Source organism: Halyomorpha halys, unplaced genomic scaffold (assembly GCF_000696795.3).
Source record: "Halyomorpha halys isolate HHAL.00 unplaced genomic scaffold, Hhal_1.1 Scaffold2824.1, whole genome shotgun sequence".
NCBI lineage: Eukaryota > Metazoa > Arthropoda > Insecta > Hemiptera > Pentatomidae > Halyomorpha > Halyomorpha halys.
The window spans coordinates 124,308-144,002 of NW_027108083.1; the positions used below are offsets into that span (position 1 = coordinate 124,308).

The 19,695-nt window shown below is 29.9% G+C and overlaps 1 protein-coding gene across 2 annotated transcripts in view; it reads left to right on the forward strand.

The window, feature by feature from the left end:
• Nucleotides 1-18,962, forward strand: part of LOC106691720 (23 kDa integral membrane protein) — a 60,059-nt gene extending 41,097 nt beyond the window's left edge. For both annotated transcript variants that reach the window (XM_014437575.3, XM_014437574.3), the window contains exons 2-5: nt 14,754-14,942; nt 16,115-16,288; nt 16,419-16,628; nt 18,425-18,962. In XM_014437575.3, coding sequence (XP_014293061.1) covers nt 14,754-14,942; nt 16,115-16,288; nt 16,419-16,628; nt 18,425-18,496 — 645 coding nt within the window. In that variant the 3' untranslated portion in view covers nt 18,497-18,962. The remainder of the gene's footprint in view (nt 1-14,753; nt 14,943-16,114; nt 16,289-16,418; nt 16,629-18,424) is intronic.
• The last annotated feature ends 733 nt before the right edge of the window (nt 18,963-19,695 follow it).

Genomic DNA, 19,695 nt, shown 5'->3' on the forward strand with positions numbered 1-19,695 from the left:
GAAATACTCCCAAGATGGTCCCAGTAACTCTTCATTGTCATTCGCAATTTCGTTTGAAAATGGTGGCCGATTACAGATTGCATAAGTCCATCCCTAGATGGGCAAGTGATGAAGATAAAATACTCCTACACACATTTTTAGAATTAATCTATCAAAGCTTAAAAAAAAAATAAATAAAAAAAATGAAAACCTAAATATTTTATTTTTTTAATATTAAATTGTTATAGGGTGCATTCAAAGTTTAACCCGTCTCCAGATTAACCAGCGATATAAATAAAGTTCAGAGAAAACATTGATTTCGGTGAAACAAAACAAAATAACTAACTATATGGCTATTATTGTTAACAAAATTAAAGGTACAGATTTTGAAAATTAGGCATTTAGCCGTAAAAGCTATTTCAGTGAAGACAAAGGAATGGATATATATTCCATATATAGATAAGTAACAGTAATAATGAGTATCTTTGTTTTACGTGAATAAATATATAATATTTTTGCGAAATATAGGATGCTACGAAACGTTTTTGGTGTATTATTCATCTGTAAGTAAATCTTTATCTTTATCTTTCAGTGCATTGCTATTTCAATCAAGATTTCCTCTGCTGGTCCGAAATTGGTGGTAGAAATTTTTTATTGAACATTTTGATGTTTTATAGAGGTATCAGGAGGCATATTCAATGATTAAAAATTAATTTACATTCATTCAATCCTTCATTCATTATATGAGGAAATGAGTACAAGGCTTCTGATCCTTGGAACCAATGGTCCTTGGATGTTAATTCTGCTTTGTCCTTCATTATCTTTCCAGCGTTAATGTCTATTGATTCATTTTTTACTTCAGCTTAGACTTATGATTAAATAAAATTTAGGGAAAAATATAAAGGTTCCATCTTTTTTTTTTTATTTTTTATTTTATTTTTATACCAGATCGGCCTGGTGGGCCTTACATGGTTGATATCACTTATATTTTTTAACAGTTGATTACGAGGGGGTATAGTCATATAAATGACACCCCTAGCTATATACAATGTTCTTAATAAAATAAAATAAAATAATAATAAAATAAATAAATAAGAATAACGCTTCTTAATAAAAGAGGAAAGTAAAATTAATAACAAAAAATAATGATATTGGTACAGTTAAATAAAACAAACAATTGCCTTGTAATAGTAAAACGAAACAAGTAAATATCTTTATTTTGAATATCTAGACCACATACTGTGCATTGATGTAAACTGAGTCTGGGCAAATACATATACATGATATGTGCATAGATTAAAATTTACAACTATATTACGTAAATATAAAACTATTAATTGTGATGTTAGTTATATTCTATTGGCATGATACAGTCTTGTGGAGATTATTCCCATTGATAGAACTCCAATAAAATATTTAAAGTAGAAGATATCGAGGCCATCTTATTTTCAGACGCCGAAGAGAATTGTCAGGAATTGAAGAGGATGCAATGTTACTCGCTAGTATGGAAGTTTAGAAAAGAAGAATTGATATCTGGTTCGGGTTACATATGGAACATTAAAGTCTTTATGGATGATTTTATTTTAAGAAGCATAGAGGCTTTGGGATTTTAAGGATTAGACACGATAGGGATTCGATGGTTTAGTGGAGCCCCAAAAGTAATCTCCGTACGTCCAAATCAGCCTTATTATGGTCAGGTATATGAGTCTTTGTTATGAATAGGAAGTTGTCTTTTAAGTGTTGTAATAGTCGGTATCCACCAACAGTTTTCTGTATTTTCAATCTTGTTTGAGGATTCCAAGTTAGTTGGTATTGAAGGAAGCAAGATTAGGAAAAAACTGGTTTGGGTGGTTAGGGAGTTTACCACGATGGACTGGTTTATGAAATGGACAACATATGGAACATCGAGGTCATTATGGATGGTTCTATTTGTGACAAAGTAAGGAGCATTTAGGATATTATTACGGATTTTGAATTGTAAGGATTGGATATGAGAGGCATTCGATGGTTTAGTGGAGCCCCAAAGCTCTATTCCTTAAATCCATATAATTTGTGGTAATGTGAATGATTCTTTTGTAATTAATTGGAATTGTAGACTGTTTGCCTAGTAAGTGTTGTAATGGTTGGAATCGGCGAGCTGTTTCCTGTCCTTTCAGTCTTCTAAGTATGTTCTAAATTAGTCTTTTGTCAAGGTATAATCCATGGTAGTGGATCTGTTAGACAGGGATAAATGAAGTATTATTAAGGAATAATGGGGGACAGGAAACCATAGGGTTACGATGAAGGGTAAAGGTGATTTTATGGAATTAGTAATAATAATTTATTTATTTGTTTATGGGGCAATCCCCGTACAAATAGAGTTAGCTTGTAAAATACATATTTAAATTGGTGAATTGAAACTCATTTATATAAACTAATAACAAACAGTATACCCAAGGTGGGCTATCTACCTCTGTCAGAGTAATAAAAACATCATTACATATTTAATGATATAAAAAAATTAAAAATTATACTTCCTATTGTGAAGATAGTTATCCAAATCTAAGTATAAGATTTTGTGTTACATGTATAAAAAGACGTTTATTAAGTAAAGAACTGATTTTGGTTAATATAGCTTAGTTTCGGCATGTATCGGATTCGGTTCTCTTGATACGTAGTTTTTACATTACCTTGCATATTTACTGGAGAGTCGTAGTTGGGCAATTATTCTCAAGATTATTATAGATATAGAGTAGCATGGGATTAATTCCAATATATTTTAATTCTCCAGTTTTGATACCGTTATTCAAGGGTTGTGATATAGAATTGGAGGGTTGTAATTTTAAGTAAATCCTATCCAGTCCCTTCAAATGATCGTAGATGGTAGCTCTACGAACAAAACAAATTTGAGAAAAAAAAATCCCATTCATTCACTTGTCCCGAACATGTTCTTGTCCCGACTTTAACAATTTACAACCTAACAATTTATTTGTCGAGGAAATAAATAATGCCATGTTCTGATAATTTAATTTTTTTAACGCTGTTGAAAGTTAGAGAACTGGAGTTATACGTCGATTAAATATTTTAGGCCGTCTGATTGATGAGAGCAAATATCTGGCTTGATCAACAACTGTTGTTACTTCTAAAAGTGTCGATGAGATCATCCAATTATAGAACTGATTTCAATAGTTAAATATTTGCCCGTTTACATATGGATATCTGTGCTAATTGCATGAAAAGTTCTTATGGAAGTGAAACACTTTGATTTAAAAACTTATAGAAATGAATTGTTTTTTTCTGACCTATAAAAAATAATAACAAACAATTAAATATATACAAATGAAAAATGTTGGCAAACTAAAACATCTTCACCTTTGTTGAAATTTTAGAAAAAAATTAAATAACACTTGAACAACACTCAACACGGGATGTAATCAATGATGATAAGATATCACATGTGGCAATTTCCACAAGGTAGGATAAAATGACGTGTAGTGATAAATTTATAAACCACTGCTTTGCTTGATTATTGAAAAAAGAATAGAAATATTAATTTATTTTGTGTTTGACGTATTCCATGGACTGTACTATAGACCAGTGATTCTCAAACTTTTTTCGTTTCGTTTTTTTTTTCTAGATAAACAAAATTCACGGTACCCCTTTGTTGGACTAAAAAACATATTGCGGCACTCTTGTCGAGATAGAAAACAATTATGTTTAGAAAAATTGAATATGTTTGAAATGAAGAGAATTTAGTGCAACATAAATGCTAGAATGCACTATATATTTATTTCATAAATGTATCGAGTGAAATAATGCGTATACTTCCTCCTACAGTTGATGATTTTAATGACCAAATCAATACCCTAATTCGTTCACCAGAGACAAGCCAGGTCATTAAAAAACAACAGCCAATTTATTTTCCGCTCAAAAAACTAAAAAAATTAATAACATGGCCAGAGGTTTCAAATTGATTTGGCTATGAAAGGAATTTAAAATAATGAAATCGAAAATTAATAATAACCAAAAATCGATTAAACATAGTTCTGTATTTTATAAATATACTAACATATAGTTACAATTTTGATAATTATTGCGTCAGTCATTAATACACTTCCCACAACCACTTCACTCGCCAATTTATTCGGCTATGTCCATACACCACCTCCCCGTCACATCTGTTATTTTAATTCTTTTTTTTTTCTACAATATTTTTAGAAAGTGGCATCCACTTGCGGCACCCCTTGTATACCCTAGGGTGACGCGGTACCCAGTTTGGGAATCACTACTGTAGGCTCTGGTTTGCGTTGTAACAATTCTACTAGTACCAGCAAGCTCTCTTGGGCGACCTTAGTAAAGAAATTAACCAAAGTCTACGGTACTATCTTTGAAATACGTCCAATTCTAAATAAAATAAAAAAACAATTTTTGTAAGATGTGCCTCTGCTCAGTTCGGTCTTTCATTTATTAATTTTCTATGTTATAATTATATTTACTTTCGTAAATCTTAAAGCAGTGATAAATGAATGATTAAATGAAAATTAACTTCCATTTCCATATCAATAAGAGTTAATCTATTTTTTTAATTATAAGTTGATAAATCATAAACAAATTATAAAATTTAATTAACTAATTACAAAAAATCATGTTTTTTTTTATTTATGGTTGCAATATTTGCAATAATTATCTTATATCTTAAGCAACTGGTGTGTCGAAAAAGGATTTTTAAACTTGTTTTTTTTTGGGGGGGGGGGGGCATCTCGAAATATCCTCAAGTCAAATATTACTAGCTCGCTTATACTTCTCTGAATTTAGGGATCATCAGAAATTCCATCACCATGTCAAATCATATTGATTTCATTCCTTACGATTTATTTATTTGTTGGTTTTTGTTACATGAGTATCTAATTCACACCATAACATATTTAACAAGTCCTGAGAAATCAAGTTTTGAACTTGGAAAATAGTCAAACATCCCTTGATAATGGCCATCATCAATGACGTATCTATTTTTCAATATAGTGCTCATTAAATAGTGATTTCCACTCTTGGTATCGATTTATTGATTTTATATGTCGGACTCAGAAAATCATTGCCACCTTAAGTCCTAACTAATTTATAGCAGCTATTGACTTTGTAAAGAACAATCTAGGCAACCTTTCCGTGGTATGATGGAAGTGTATATACTACGTATATATTACATTGGCACTGTAATTCAAGTATGATTTGGTATTTATTATTTAGATCGTTCTGCAACTTCCAAACTTATTCTAGTATGTTTATGAATTATTAAAGACGTCATTGTGGTGGGAAATGTATTATGAGTTCACGGATGATTTTTTTAGAAGGTATTTTGTACACATCTAGTGTTACTTTTGGAATAATATACAAATTTAAGATAAAACTTATTTCAAAATACAATTTGAAAACCTATTTTTCAGCCGACCATATCCCCTTCATCTTCTCAGTATATAAGTCCTATAAAGTTGAAATTATTAACGGTCGTTCCCCATATGCTGAAGAGTTTGAATAATGCTGAATCAAAAAAAAAAGTAGTGATTTATACAAAGATGTAATTATTATTATCTTTTATATTCGGATAACCCGAAATATAATTCATCAGATGCCTTATACAATTCATTATTCCTATCATATTTCAGCTACCATAAGCCCACAATTTCTTACTCGGAAAATGAACTTACGGAAATTGATGAAGAAGAGAGAGGTTTCATTTAATAAAAAAAAATCCGTCAATCGAATTTCATTTCCTGATCCTAAAATAATAAAATTGTCAATAAATTAAATAACGAATAAATAAAATAAAGTAAGCACAAATTTATACCATATTTTTAATTTCACTGAACTATATATGAAGTATACAGTAAGAAGAAGTGTTGCAGTCCTGAAAAAAATCTAATTTCTGTTGTCGAAAGAAATAGATGATTTAAGTCTAAAAATGGTCTGTTATCTTTTGTTAAACTTCTATATTCTTGAAGGGAACAACAATTTTTGTAAATAATAAATCTTCATTCATCAGATTTTCCCACTTCAAAAAATCTTTTTTTTAATATCTTTATTGAAATTTACAACTGTATATTATATTATAAATTCAGTAAATTTGATCTCAGTTGTAATGGTGTGAAACAGGCGTGTATTTTAACAACCCACTGGTAGCACTCTAATGACGTTTTTACATTAGCAGGTCTAGTGGCCATCTTCTTTTCAAGGGCCTTGGAGGATTGTCGGGAATGTGAGTGAAGGCAAGTTTAGAAACAAGTGGCGAGAAATCTTAAAACAAAAATTTTTCAGAACAACAGAAAAATAAAAAGTTTTTGTTTATAATTTTCACCTTTCCTGGTATTTAGATTATTTTTTTCTCTCGAAAATAATATAAATTACAACACGATTCCGGTAATCTACACAAAATTTGGGAACACTTGTATATAAGGTGGTAAGTGAAGATTGTGTGATGCACTCAGATTTTTAGTTTTGGTTCTGTCGGCAAAATATCTTTATTTATTTTTCTCAAAACGTTAGAATTGAATCTCATTATATTCATAGTTAATTTTCGATCAAAATAGAAATATTTAAGTATAAAAATTTTGTCATAAAAAAAATATAAATATAACAATTCGGAAGGTATAAAATACATTATATTAGTAAAACTGTTAAATTAAAATGTGTCTGATCTTAGGCCATTAGTGGTTGGTACCGCCTTACTTTAAGAGGTTTTTTTAGTTATTGAATAATTTCATACCGTCATTACAATATTTATTTTGTTTGGTTTTTATTATTATTATTTTGTTTTTGTCACCTGCCTTTATTTAGTCGGGTCGATAACGCAATTTGCTAAAACTATTTTGTTGAATCTTGATAAAGAAGCTGTGTTGATCAAACACTGGTTCCGGCTGGGCCAAAATAGAAAGTAAAGAAAGTTAGATAACCGAAGAAAGCAAACCGCGCCATCTGTAGTGTTGTTTCGTTCGTTGACCTTGATACAGGAGGCATTGTGTTTCCTCTGGAAGATAATCCCCTTAGTGGCTTACAGAACCGGTTCTCGAGTCGTGAAGCTATTGTTTGTTTCTTATTCATATGGCCAACAGTTTCAGTTAGGAGGGGGGCGGAGAATTACAAATTTATCGTATTAAGGTCTGACTCCACGCTAATATACTCCGGTAATATAAAAAATGTTCATGATAAAGTATAACACTCTGCTTCCTCACTGCAGAAAGTAGGGGAGCTTTGTATATATTCAGGAAACGAAAAACAAATCATGTCATCAGAATCGAAAATATTCACTCGCATTTTACGTTTTAGATATAGAGGACCCCATCCTAGATTCCAATCATATAATCCCAGATCAGCAGTTTGGATTCCGAACATCCCACTCCACTATCCAGCAATGTCATCGTGTGGTGGACGTTGTCTCGTCTTCTTTGGAGCGCGGAATGTACTGCGCGGGAGTCTTTTTCGATATAGAGCAGGCTTTTGATCGAGTCTGGCACCCGGGACTGCTTTACAAACTCTGTAAATTCTTACCTCCTACATATTTTCTCATCATCCGTTCCTTTCTTACTAATAGATTATTCCAAGTAAACCACAATGGTTCCTATTCATCCCTCTATTTTCAATCCGCTGGTGTTCCTCAAGGTAGTATACTCGGTCCCATCCTCTACACCATCTATACAGCTGACATACCAACAACTCCTAACACTATCCTTACCACGTATGCTGATGACACATGTGTGCTCACAGTTAGTAATAACCCTTTGATTGCATCCCAAACTCTCCAGTCCCATATCACAATCCTCGAAGAATGGTGTTGAAATTGGAGGATAAAGATAAATCCCAACAAATCACATTTACTCTTCGTCGTAAACCTGCCGACTGCCCTACAGTATACTTTAATAATGTGGCTCTTACCCCTGTAGAACAGATTCGTTATCTTGGACTTCATCTTGACAAACGACTAACCTGGAATCCTCACACAAGACTGAAAAGACATGAAACTGCACGCAGATTCCGACTACTACAGCACTTGACAAACGGTCTAAACTTCCAACTCATTACAAAAGACTGATCTACATGACAATAATAAGGCCCATCTGGATATACGAAGTTGAGCTTTGGGGCTCCACTAAACCTTCGAATTCCTCTCGTATCCAATCTTTACAATCCAAAATCCTTCGTAAAATCCTCAATGCTCCTTATTTTGTTACTAATAAAACCATCCATAAAGACCTAAATGTTCCTTATGTAACCGATCTAGCCCGAACCCGATATTATTCCTTCCATAATAAACTCCCTAACCACCCAAACCCACTCGTTTCTAACCTTGCTTCCTCTTCCATTCCTGGCAACCCTCCAAGGCGCCTGAAAAGAAGATGGCCTCGTGACCTTATATTGTAAACTGTTTTAGAGTTCTACTACTGGGTAGTTTCTCTACATCCTGTATCATTTCATATGTCATTACGATCAAATTTACTGGTTGTATTTTTTTATACAGTTGTAAATATCAACAAGTAAATAAATAAAAAAAAAAAAAAAAAAGATATAGAGGAACAAATTTGGTTCCGTGTCTGTCTGTCTGTAATCTCAGCTGTGTTTGGGTATAAGTGATAAAAATTAGATGTTAATTCATTAACCCGATTTTGATGAATTTAAATTCTAATTTCACGGTTTAGTATAAATTTGATCTTCCAGTTTCGCTTTACCATGCGTTAAAGTATTTTTCTTCGTAGACGTGTTGTTTTTTTTAACGACAAAAAAAATTTTATAATTGTACCAAAACTAATATTCCTTTAAAAAAAAAAAAAAAAATTCATCCCCTCTTCTCTCCTAAAAAAACATTCTTCTACAATTGGTCTTGATTGTCATGACAAAGATAATGATTTTACCAACTTTCACGAACGGACTTATTATTTTAATTTTTTAGTTTGATATGGAGTGGTTGAAGTATAATAGTCGTCAGTTGTCACCTCAAGGATTAAAATAACAACAAAATTAATTTAAAATGTTCAAGGAGAAGATTATTGGTTAAAAAAAAAGAATATTGATGGAATATACTGTTTCATCTATGTTGACTTTTCAATCTAGGTTATAGGTTTGCATCTAGGTTAAGATAAACAATAATTAAATTAGATTGTCGTTAGCTGGATTTTACATTGCCGCATAAATCGTCGGTTTGGAAGAAGACTGTCACAACTCAAATATTTCATTTCAATGTTTTCACTAGAGTACAACCAATGGGTAGTTCTTTGCATACCTATATCACTCCATTTTTATATTACCTCAAATTTACGTAATGTGTTTTTATGTAAATACAGTTGTAAATTGCAATAAATAAAAAAAAATGTTTTCACTATGAAACGACGGAATTTTGTATATACTTTTATGTGGAAGAGGGTTACAAGTTGTAATTGTTACTGTGCGATCTAACAGACAAGAAGAATTACGACTTGTAACTCTCTTCCACAAAATATGTATAGACAAATTGCAGTCGTTTCATTGTGAAAACATAAAAATTAATTATTTTGAGTTATGATACTCTTCTTCCAAACCGATGATATAATTTCACTTTGGTATACTCATTTCTTTTTTCTTGTTTCTACGGAACTATTGGGTTGGTACTTCTTAAACTCTGCCATTTTTAACTGTCTATCGACTCCTCCAGAATAGATTTCTTCCAAAGTAGATTGTTTTAATCCATGCTAGAAAATTGACTTCAACCGCAAATCTCAGGGGCAAAGTGGTGGGTTTTGTATGTTTTATACTTATTCCTGATTTTCCTAACCGCAATGAACTTCGTCTCTACCTGCACGGCTGCCTTCTATATCAATCTGCACTTTCCTCGAATTGTTTCTTCTGTATAGCTTATGATTTTCGGTAGTGAATCTTTGCAATCGAACAAGTAAAAAATAATGTGTAACTCCTTTCGAAATTTGATCTTTTACGTTTCAATAAACGTAGAATATAGAAAAAAAAAAATTGTTTCGTGCTGAAAATGTGTACAATTATAGTAAATTATTTCCTGTTGATGAATGGTTGTGCTAGCAATTTGGCAAGTAAACACTGACGTCAATCTTTATAGAATGCATGTCAAATTGCAGCATACCCAACGATTATTTTTAATGTTTATTAAAGAAAATAATGAATCATTGATGAAAAGGTGAATAAATACTAAAAATAGAGATAATAATAATTGTTTTCCTTTGTCTGTAATCGACATGGTTCACATACTTAATAAAAAAAAATAATTTAAAAATACAGCTTGGGTGATTGTGAGATTTTCTTTTCTTTTCCTTTTTTTAGGAAAACTTTTTTATGTTTCTTGTTAAGAAAGGTAATTAACATAACCTCTGTCATGTCCGTATAGTTATGTTAAATATAACTTCAAAAATATAAATAAATGGAATATGGTCCAGGTGTGGTAAAAAAAAAACTAATAGTGACAACTATTTTAAAGAGCCAACATTTTGCCCCACGTTGCAGGGCTTCGTCAGGGCTGTTTTAACAGAAGTCAGAGTAAACGTCAAAGTTTGGCTCAATCTGACTTTGAATTCTGTCAAAACAGCCCTGCAACGTGGGGCGAAACGTTGGCTCATTAAAATAGTTGTCACTATTTGAGTTGTTTTTTTTACCGCACCCGGACCATATTCCATTTATTAATAATACACACGGTCAATCATCGATCTTCCAGTATGTCAAAAATATAAATTGCAATGCACTAGCTAACCACATCATAATCTTAAACCATAAATTTACCTTCAAAAATCCTACAATAATAGACATGACACAAAACACTAAAAGCAGAAGGTTTCTGGAAGTTATTCATATAACTAAAACATTAAAAACACAATAAACTACACTGCTTGTGCTACAGAGATAGATGAATGCACCAATAGTGAAAGACAATAATTTAAATAATGTAGTTATAAAATCATTTTAAACTGTTTGTGTATAGATGACATGATTTCAAAAATGGAAATTGATAAACTAACAAATATGAGGTAAAAATGATTACAAGAATTTTAAAAATACACATATAACATATAGATAAAAATTATTGATAAGAATATATAAGAAGATGGTCAGGGTTGCGGTCAAAAGAGAAACAAAAATAGTTTACAACTATTTATTTTCCGACGTTTCGCCCCACTTTGCAGGGCTTCATCAGGGCTAAAAAGATACAAAATGATACTGATACAATGGTAAGAATAAAAATACAAAGATAAGAATAAAACCAAGTAACAACGGCAAGAGTAAAATTTCTTTATAAAATTTTTTTATTTTTTTATAAAGAAATTTTACTCTTGCCGTTGTTACTTGGTTTTATTCTTATCATTGTATCATTTTGTATCTTTTTAGCCCTGATGAAGCCCTGCAAAGTGGGGCGAAACGTCGGAAAATAAATAGTTGTAAACTATTTTTGTTTCTCTTTTGACCGCAATCCTGACCATTTTCTTATATATCAATTTTTACGGTCAACTATATATAGATATATGTTGATAAGAATAACTTAATTGTTACAATTCTAAGATGCAATGGTACATGAGTAAGAGATAATGTCCCGAAACATTGCACAATCTAAATATAGAATAGTTAATATGCTATTTGGGAGTTTTTCACCTCATCAATTAAAAAAAAATGAAATATCAAAGTAACGGTCAGTTACGAAGGAAAAAAAAAAACTTCGAACAAAATACAAAAGATGAGATTGTTGAGTGAATGTTTCCTAATTTTAAGAATATTCCTAACAAATATTAAAAAAGAACTATTTACTTTATATTGATGGCCTGGTAACGAAAAACAAATAAATTTACAAATTGTAGCCTCACGATATATTGGATTAATTATTTTATTTATACTTGTTTGAGAGTGGTTTAGTTTATTATTAATTTAAAACAAATTTGATTCTTTTTTTTCTCTCAACTTTTATTCTTAAACGACGAACAATAAAATTAATTAAAATAAAAAGACGAACAAACAAAATACTCACGATATATATTTGTATAAATAAGGATGATACATATTTTTGTTAAGTTGAAAGATGTAAAGGGAAAGCTAGGCAAATTATAATGTTATGAACTAAATCGTCAAGTTCACTCAAAAGAAAGATCTTATTGTAGTAATTGGATGAGCAGTGTTTATTGTGTTAGTTCAGTGTATTAATTGGAATAGAAGTTGCTAAACATAAAAGGAAATGACAGATTCATGATTATCAATCTATCTTTTATTTTTATTATTTTAAAAGAAACATTTGAATACTCATTATATTTATACACATCCTAAAAGGGAAGCAGAGCCGTAATCCCTGAAACAGTGACTTTTAAGTTCGTGACTAATTTCTCAGAACCAGTTCTTACAAGATTCCCTCCTACCGAAGCCTCATCGCTTAACTGATTCACAACTCTTCAAGGTAGTGTGGTATGTTCTGGTTTTTTTACCTTCCTTTTTACAATACAATACATTTTTTTATCCAGAAATTGTTCTAAAATTGATGTTTCCAAGTATTATCGTAACCTCCTTGTTTTCCCTTAAACATTATCGATACCGATAGCTTGTTATCTCTTTTATTTACATATTGACTTAGTATCGATTCATTAGTGCAAAAAATAAACACCTGAATTGCTTCTTGGAAAATTGCAAACCTATCAAATCGTGAGATAAATAAATTGCTCTCAGTTCATTTTTAAATTGATTATTTCTTTTGTATTCAGTATTTGCCAGTATTCTGTGGTTTGAAATAATGTTAATCTGAAACATAAGTTTAGAAACAGTCGTATTTTCTTATGAATTTCAATTCCCTAACAAAAAGCAGGAAATTAATCAAAAATTCGTATTACAAGAATCATGTATTTAAGAGATTTTGTTTAAAATAAATTTTTCTTTGGTAGGGAAGCTGTTAGTACAAGAGCCGGGAAGAAAAAAAGGCAGTTATCTCACCCCAATTTTTGATTACTTTAATGAAAACTATGTATAATTACTAGTCAAAAGAGCCTGCCAAGTAGAGGTAGGGGGAATAAAAAATGGCGGCTGTTTCAAAACCTTAAAAAAACCATTAATTTTTCATTCGGAGCTCTTTATTTTAAAAATTACCACAACACTAGAAAATATAAGAGAACATTATTTAAAGAAGATTAAATTTGCTGAAATATTAGCCCTAAAAGAGCTATTTACGTCCAATAGTTCTCGAGATATGGCTTTTTAAAAAGCAAAATTTCTTAAAAATCTACTGAAAGATTAGTAGCTAGTTAATTTATTTTGAGAAATCTATATCTCAAGAACTATGTGACGTACAGATGCCTATTAGCACTCAAATTAAAGCTAGTTTAATGGACTATAAAGAAGTTAATGGCCTTTACCTTCTTAAGAATAGTAGTTTTCATGATATTTGCTAAAATTAATTGATTTATAGTTGTTCGATGAAAACTAAATGTTAAAATTAATTATTTTTAACGTTTTGAAACTGCCGCCATTTTTTATTCTCCCTACCTATGTTTGGCCGACTCATCAATTTTGTCTAGTAATTATACAATATATTTTTATCCTTGTGTTTTAAGAACAACATTGTTGAAGTTTATCTAAAAATAATTAATTGAAAAAATTAATATTTTACATCATCTTGTTGTTTTACCCTAGTTTACTATATGTTTTAGATAAGTAAATAGTTTTTGTAATGTATTAATAGCTACCTTTTATGATCTGCCATGAAACCATCTAATATCATTCATTAGTGAAACAGTTGAAACACTTTTTATCTCTTTTCCTAACAAAAATGAAGGGAAAATACGACTATTCTTTTTATTTTATTTTTTAACTATTAAGTCTTTATGAAGAAGAGTTTTTCTTTAACAATTGTTTACTATTTATAGTAATTAAAATGAAAATAAAATAAAAAATCAGTTTTATATTTTGAATAGAAGGAAGAAAGGAGTATTTCCTCATTTAGGTTTTATGGCGTTTTTTAATCTATTTCACATTGACTTCATAAATTTTAAAGAATAGGCAATGAATGAATAAAGTGACAAATAAATTACTGAACTCTATTTTTATGTTTTCTAACTAGAATAATCGTTAATTCATCAGTTCTGTCAAAAAATCTTCAATTCTGTTGAAGGATTTTTATTTGTTGATATTTTCAAAAGGATTGATACCGATTGAACTATTTCAACTGAGGCATATACCATATTATATTTTTGAATTATTGTTTATTTTTTATTAGTTTTATTTAGTTTTCTATGTCTGCTTAATATGAGAATAATATCATATTTTCTATTAAGGTTTTTATTTGTATTAGATGGTTTTGTTAAAAGTCTATCTAATGTCTTTATTACATAAATCTTTTTTTATTAACTTTTCAGGGCTCTTCCTCTATCTTCACTATGAACCATGTTTTAAGTAGTTATATAGTTCATTTTGATTTTTACCTATTGTTGAATAATCTTGAATTAAAATATTTATTTCATAATGTACACTACTTAGTTGTTTTTTTTCCTATCACACCAACTCAGTGACTCTCTCACTGGTGAGTTAGTGTAGTAGAGAAAATAAAATACCTCAGTAGTGTGCATTATGAAATAAATTTTTTAATTTAAGATAAAGTATTCAATAAGGGATAAAAATCAAAAAGAGCTATGTTACTACTGAAAGATGGGTCATCCTAAAGATGAGGGAAGAGGAAGATGAAAAGGAAGGATTTAACACAAAACTACCCAATATAAAATAAAACCCTTCTAATATACAAAAAAATATATATAGATTATTATATGTTCTGATTATTTCATTTGTTATAGCTCCTAGGGCTGACAGTCCTTGGTGTGAGCATCTACGCCAATATCCAGGGAAGATCCCTGAAGACGTTCCTTGAAGGAGAGCTCAACATCACTTCAATTCTCCTCATATGTGTTGGGGCGGCTGTCTTCCTCATAGCCTTCTTCGGCTGTTGCGGTGCCATCAGGGAGGACTCCTGCTACCTTAATACCGTGAGTGAATATTCTTTATGTATCAACTAAATGAATTACTATTTTTTAAGATGTATAGTATTGGTTTATTATTTTTATAATGAACTACTGGAATAAACCTAGAAAAAAAAATTATCCCACTCAAAATTTAAGGGTTTACCTTTCTAGGTCCAAATATAAAATCCAAAAATCAAGCATTTTATTATTTATTTATACAGGATAAACCCATTTACATACAAAAATAATTAAAAATTATATACGAATTTTACATTAATATAAGTACATATACTTGTACAAATAGAGCCTAAATTGTAATTTTAGGAATATAGATGGAATATAATTTGTAACATATAATATTATTTTGTATTTTTATTGAATACAATTAATGGAAGACCTAATTAATATAGTGGAAAATTTAATAGAGATATTATCTAAATAAAAACAAAAACAATAACAGAAATAAGGCAGATACAAAAATATATCAATTAATGTAATACATGCAATAAATATTAAAAAGTAATTTTAATTAAGACTTGACTAGTCTTTTTGAAATTATGGATAATTTATTTTTTAATTGAAATAAATTTAAGTTGGTACTACATTCGACATTGGTTATTCATAAATAGTTTTTACAATTTTTATACCGTTTTTGATTGCCTTTCATCCTACAATCTATTCTTATTTGAGCAGTATTTTAAGTAAATTGAACTGAACTTAAATTATTAAGATGAACTGAAGAAAGTTATCAGTGAGTAATAAATGATAATAGTAAACATCAGACCTTTAGCCATAAAAGGCCTCTTGTGCTGCTACTGATAGAAATGCATTGTTACCTTGAAAATATCTATTTTTTTTAAGTAGTAAATTTTTTTCTAGTTATATTTCTGGTGAAAAACAATGTTATTGAAGAGTTAGTTGTAAAACAAGGTAACTCAAGTTTTTGATGAATTGTTTTTGGCTATATTAATGCTGATTTCATAAATTGTTGAATAAATTTTTAATTTGTTTTCTTTAGAGAATAACATTGATATCGTTAAGTTATGGTAAGTGACTTGGTTGAAGGTAAAACCTGGTAACTAAAAACATTTTACATTGTAAAATTTTGATTTTATCCGTTACCAAGTTGTGTATGATCATACACATGAATTTAGAAAATTCATTAGTTAATATGTTTTTTTTGGGGTTTTTTTCAGTATGGAGTGATCTTGTCAATCTTGCTCTTAGCACAGATAGCGTTGGGTGTCCTCGCTTTTGTTTACAAATCCAGGTTCCCTGATACTTTCTCTAAATACTTAGATGAAACATTTGATAAAGCTATTCATGATGATAAGGAAGCAATTGTACAGATGTCTGAAATCCAATCAACTGTAAGTATTTCATTATAAGCATTGTAAATTATATTCTGATATTTATTTTTATTTTCTCTATTATGAATATTTAATTTTTTTCTTTTGTATTATTTCTACAATTAAATTCATTTTGGGTTACTTTTAACAGCTGGAGTGCTGTGGAGTCACAGATTATAACGATTACACAAGCAATCACAAGGAAATCCCTGCTTCTTGCTGCATGAATCGGCAACAAAATAATAGTACTTGCCCAGCTAATGAAGCTTACCAAAAGGGATGCAAGCAGGTTGCAACGGACTTCATTAAGTTGATCCTTCAGTCCTTAGGAATTATCTCTGTAACTGTTGGAGGTGTTGAGGTAAGGAAAAATTAAATATATAATTTATTATGGTTGATGTGTGAATGTGTATATATTATTATTATTAAATGGGCAACAGACCACGAAGGTCTAAGTCCTCGCACGATGTATTAGGAAATACATGTTTTTGACATGTTTTTTTCGGTAGGGTTTGTCACTTCCAAGGCTATTTTTTTGTGAGTGCCTCCCTTTGGCATAGGGCCTCACAAATGCCTGGGGGAGGTTGTAAGGGAATTTTACATTATTTTATGCTTGAAAAAAGCCCGGGTGGCAGCGGGATTCGATCTGACAACCTGTGTGTTAGTAGACTACCGCTGCCCCCCATGGGTTTATGTACATATCAAAATTTAAAGAAAAGTCTATGCATTTGAAAAATGTATCATCGTAAAGTACTGGTGAAAGTTTTAGGTATGAGTAAGATTGTATTAATCTGATATTTTTTTATCTGATACTGAAAAGTAGTTTATAAAGGAAAAATGTACAGAGTTGGCCTTAGCTGAAATCAAGGTGATATGTTTCAACAGGCACATACAAAATATTTAAGGGATCGGATAAAGCTGATCACCTTACTTGGACTAACTACTTTTATCTACTAAAAAAATACTTACTTTTTAAAAAAACACATAAAAATAGCCAACTGTTATTGGCCTTGAGAGTAGGGTGGGGGAGGGAAGCATTGTATCTGCTGCACCTGTCTGAATAATATTTTGCATCAATAGCAGTCCGAGTTGATACATGTTTTGGGTGTAGTTGGGTTGGGGATTCTATCTAATATAACCATCTGAATGATACTTTGTATCAACAGCAGTCTGACACTACAATATGGTATATATACCATAATGATAATTTATTAATGATGTATTAAAATACTATAATGATAAATATACCATTCAGAATTATAATTAATTATGTTCCTAAGTTCAATAAATTTATATTAATTATTATTATTGCAGCCTGGCAAAATGTTTATTAAAAATACCTTAAAATTTCAGAACTGAACTAATATTTTCAATAGATAACGAAAATAGGATCAAAATGAGTATTATAATAAATTATAAATTTGATTCATCTGTTGTATAAATAAAAACTTATTAACTTTCTAATTTCTAAAACATCAATATGTATTAAAAATCAGGACCCTCATGAGTTTTCTGTGGATATGATGTCCTAACTGTTGAACAAGATTTGTTCAATAATACAAAAATAAATTTTGTAGTGTTTTTCTCTTATATGACTCCATTTTAAAGGCTTAAATGTTTTCTTGAGACAAATTCTCCGTAATATTAAGAAAATGAAGGGAATAAAGGATTAAAGTAAAAAACAAAACAAAATAACTTTGTCTAAAGTTACTGCTTTCCTATGTGTTATTTTTTTGTTCTAAAAAAGTAACAATCCATCTTTTTAGTTACTTAAGTATAAAATGCTTGTTCAATTCTGTATCAAGCTACCAAAATATCAGATACAAAAGAATATCAATATTATTTGTATCTTGATAGAAGATATTCCAGTATATGTATGTGTGAATATCTATTAAAGTTATGATGAGGTTATTCTATTTGTTTTTATATTTTGCTGCTGGCTCTATAAGACAATAAAAATACAATCACCCAACCTGTTGCTATAGATCTCTCAGAAGTCCCATTTGCTTCATGGTTATTTTATGTATTTTTATTTGAAATATTTAATCAAACATAGAGCAAAGCTTGTTCATAAAAAAAAAAATTAAACTAATTGATTTACTATATCTTTTTGTTTAAATTATCAGAAATTAAGATTATTATTTTTTTATTTTTCAGCTGCTTGGTGTTATATTTGCCTTTTGCCTCGCAAGTTCAATCAAGAGAAATGAAATGCGTGGATATGCTTGAACATTTCCTTAATCCTTGAATGAGCCCTTACCCTGTCAAGGGCAGCATGCATTTGTATATTTTATTTTTTTAAAAGATACATTTTAATTTAGTTATAAGTAAGTTATTTTTCTTGACAAAAATTATATGTGTAAATAGTCAAGAAACCTGATTTTATTTTAAAATTATAAAGATGTTAATTGTTTTTTGACAATGAATAATTTTACAAGTAAGATAGATAGATAAAGTGAAAGTTAATTGTATGTAATCAAAATCACTTTTAAGCACTGAAGTATTTTTAATGTATTTGATGTTGCTATTTTTGCCATATTGTATCAACATTTATTACAAGATTTTGTACATTCCACAATGGATTTAAAGTATCAAATGTATTAGAATTTAGACATATTTCTGAAAGCAATGTCTATTATTTTATGGATAAAGAAAAAGCATGAGTGAAAAAGGCTATTAAACTTAATTAAAAGATTATGTTTGCATTTATTTCCCCTAAAATATAATAAATATTATTGTCTAATCATCAGCAAGCATCTTTTAAAGTGAATAAATATTTTTCTTAAAAATTTTAAAAATAAAATAAATGACAAATGAAATCAGGTTATAAATGACAGTTTATGAAGGAAAAGGCAATCAACCTCAGTTTAGCAAAACAGAGGATGTAACTTTTTTCAAAATTTAGGTAATGGTTGGTAAAAATAAGTTAATTTTGTCAATTTTGGGACCGGGCGACTGAAGGTAAACCTGCAAATTAAATAATGCATTCAAGTTTTATTAATAATGATCATCCATTCTCTCTTATAGTTTAAGGCAGAAAATATTTGTTCCAGGATAATTATTATAATAGAAAGAATAGCCATTTCCTAAGTCATTTCTAGCAGGGATTTTTTATGAATATTTATGAGCTCACTCAACTGGACCAGCACTGCTAGGTTTGTTAAGATCCTCTAAACTCATACTCTCTTATTACAATATAACAATTTTTCTTATAGGATTAACGAGATTTACACCCCTCCCCCCACCCTACCACTTCCTTTTCGCTTTGCATCATGAAATCAATTTATTCCTGTAGCAATTTTTTTTTTAGTTATAGAATCTTAGTAAGTAAAGAAGTTTCACTTGAAAAAACAAACAAAAAAAGAGTTCTATACCTATTAAAAACGGGTTCTAAATATACTTACAGTGCTATGTTCAAGTTTAAAGGG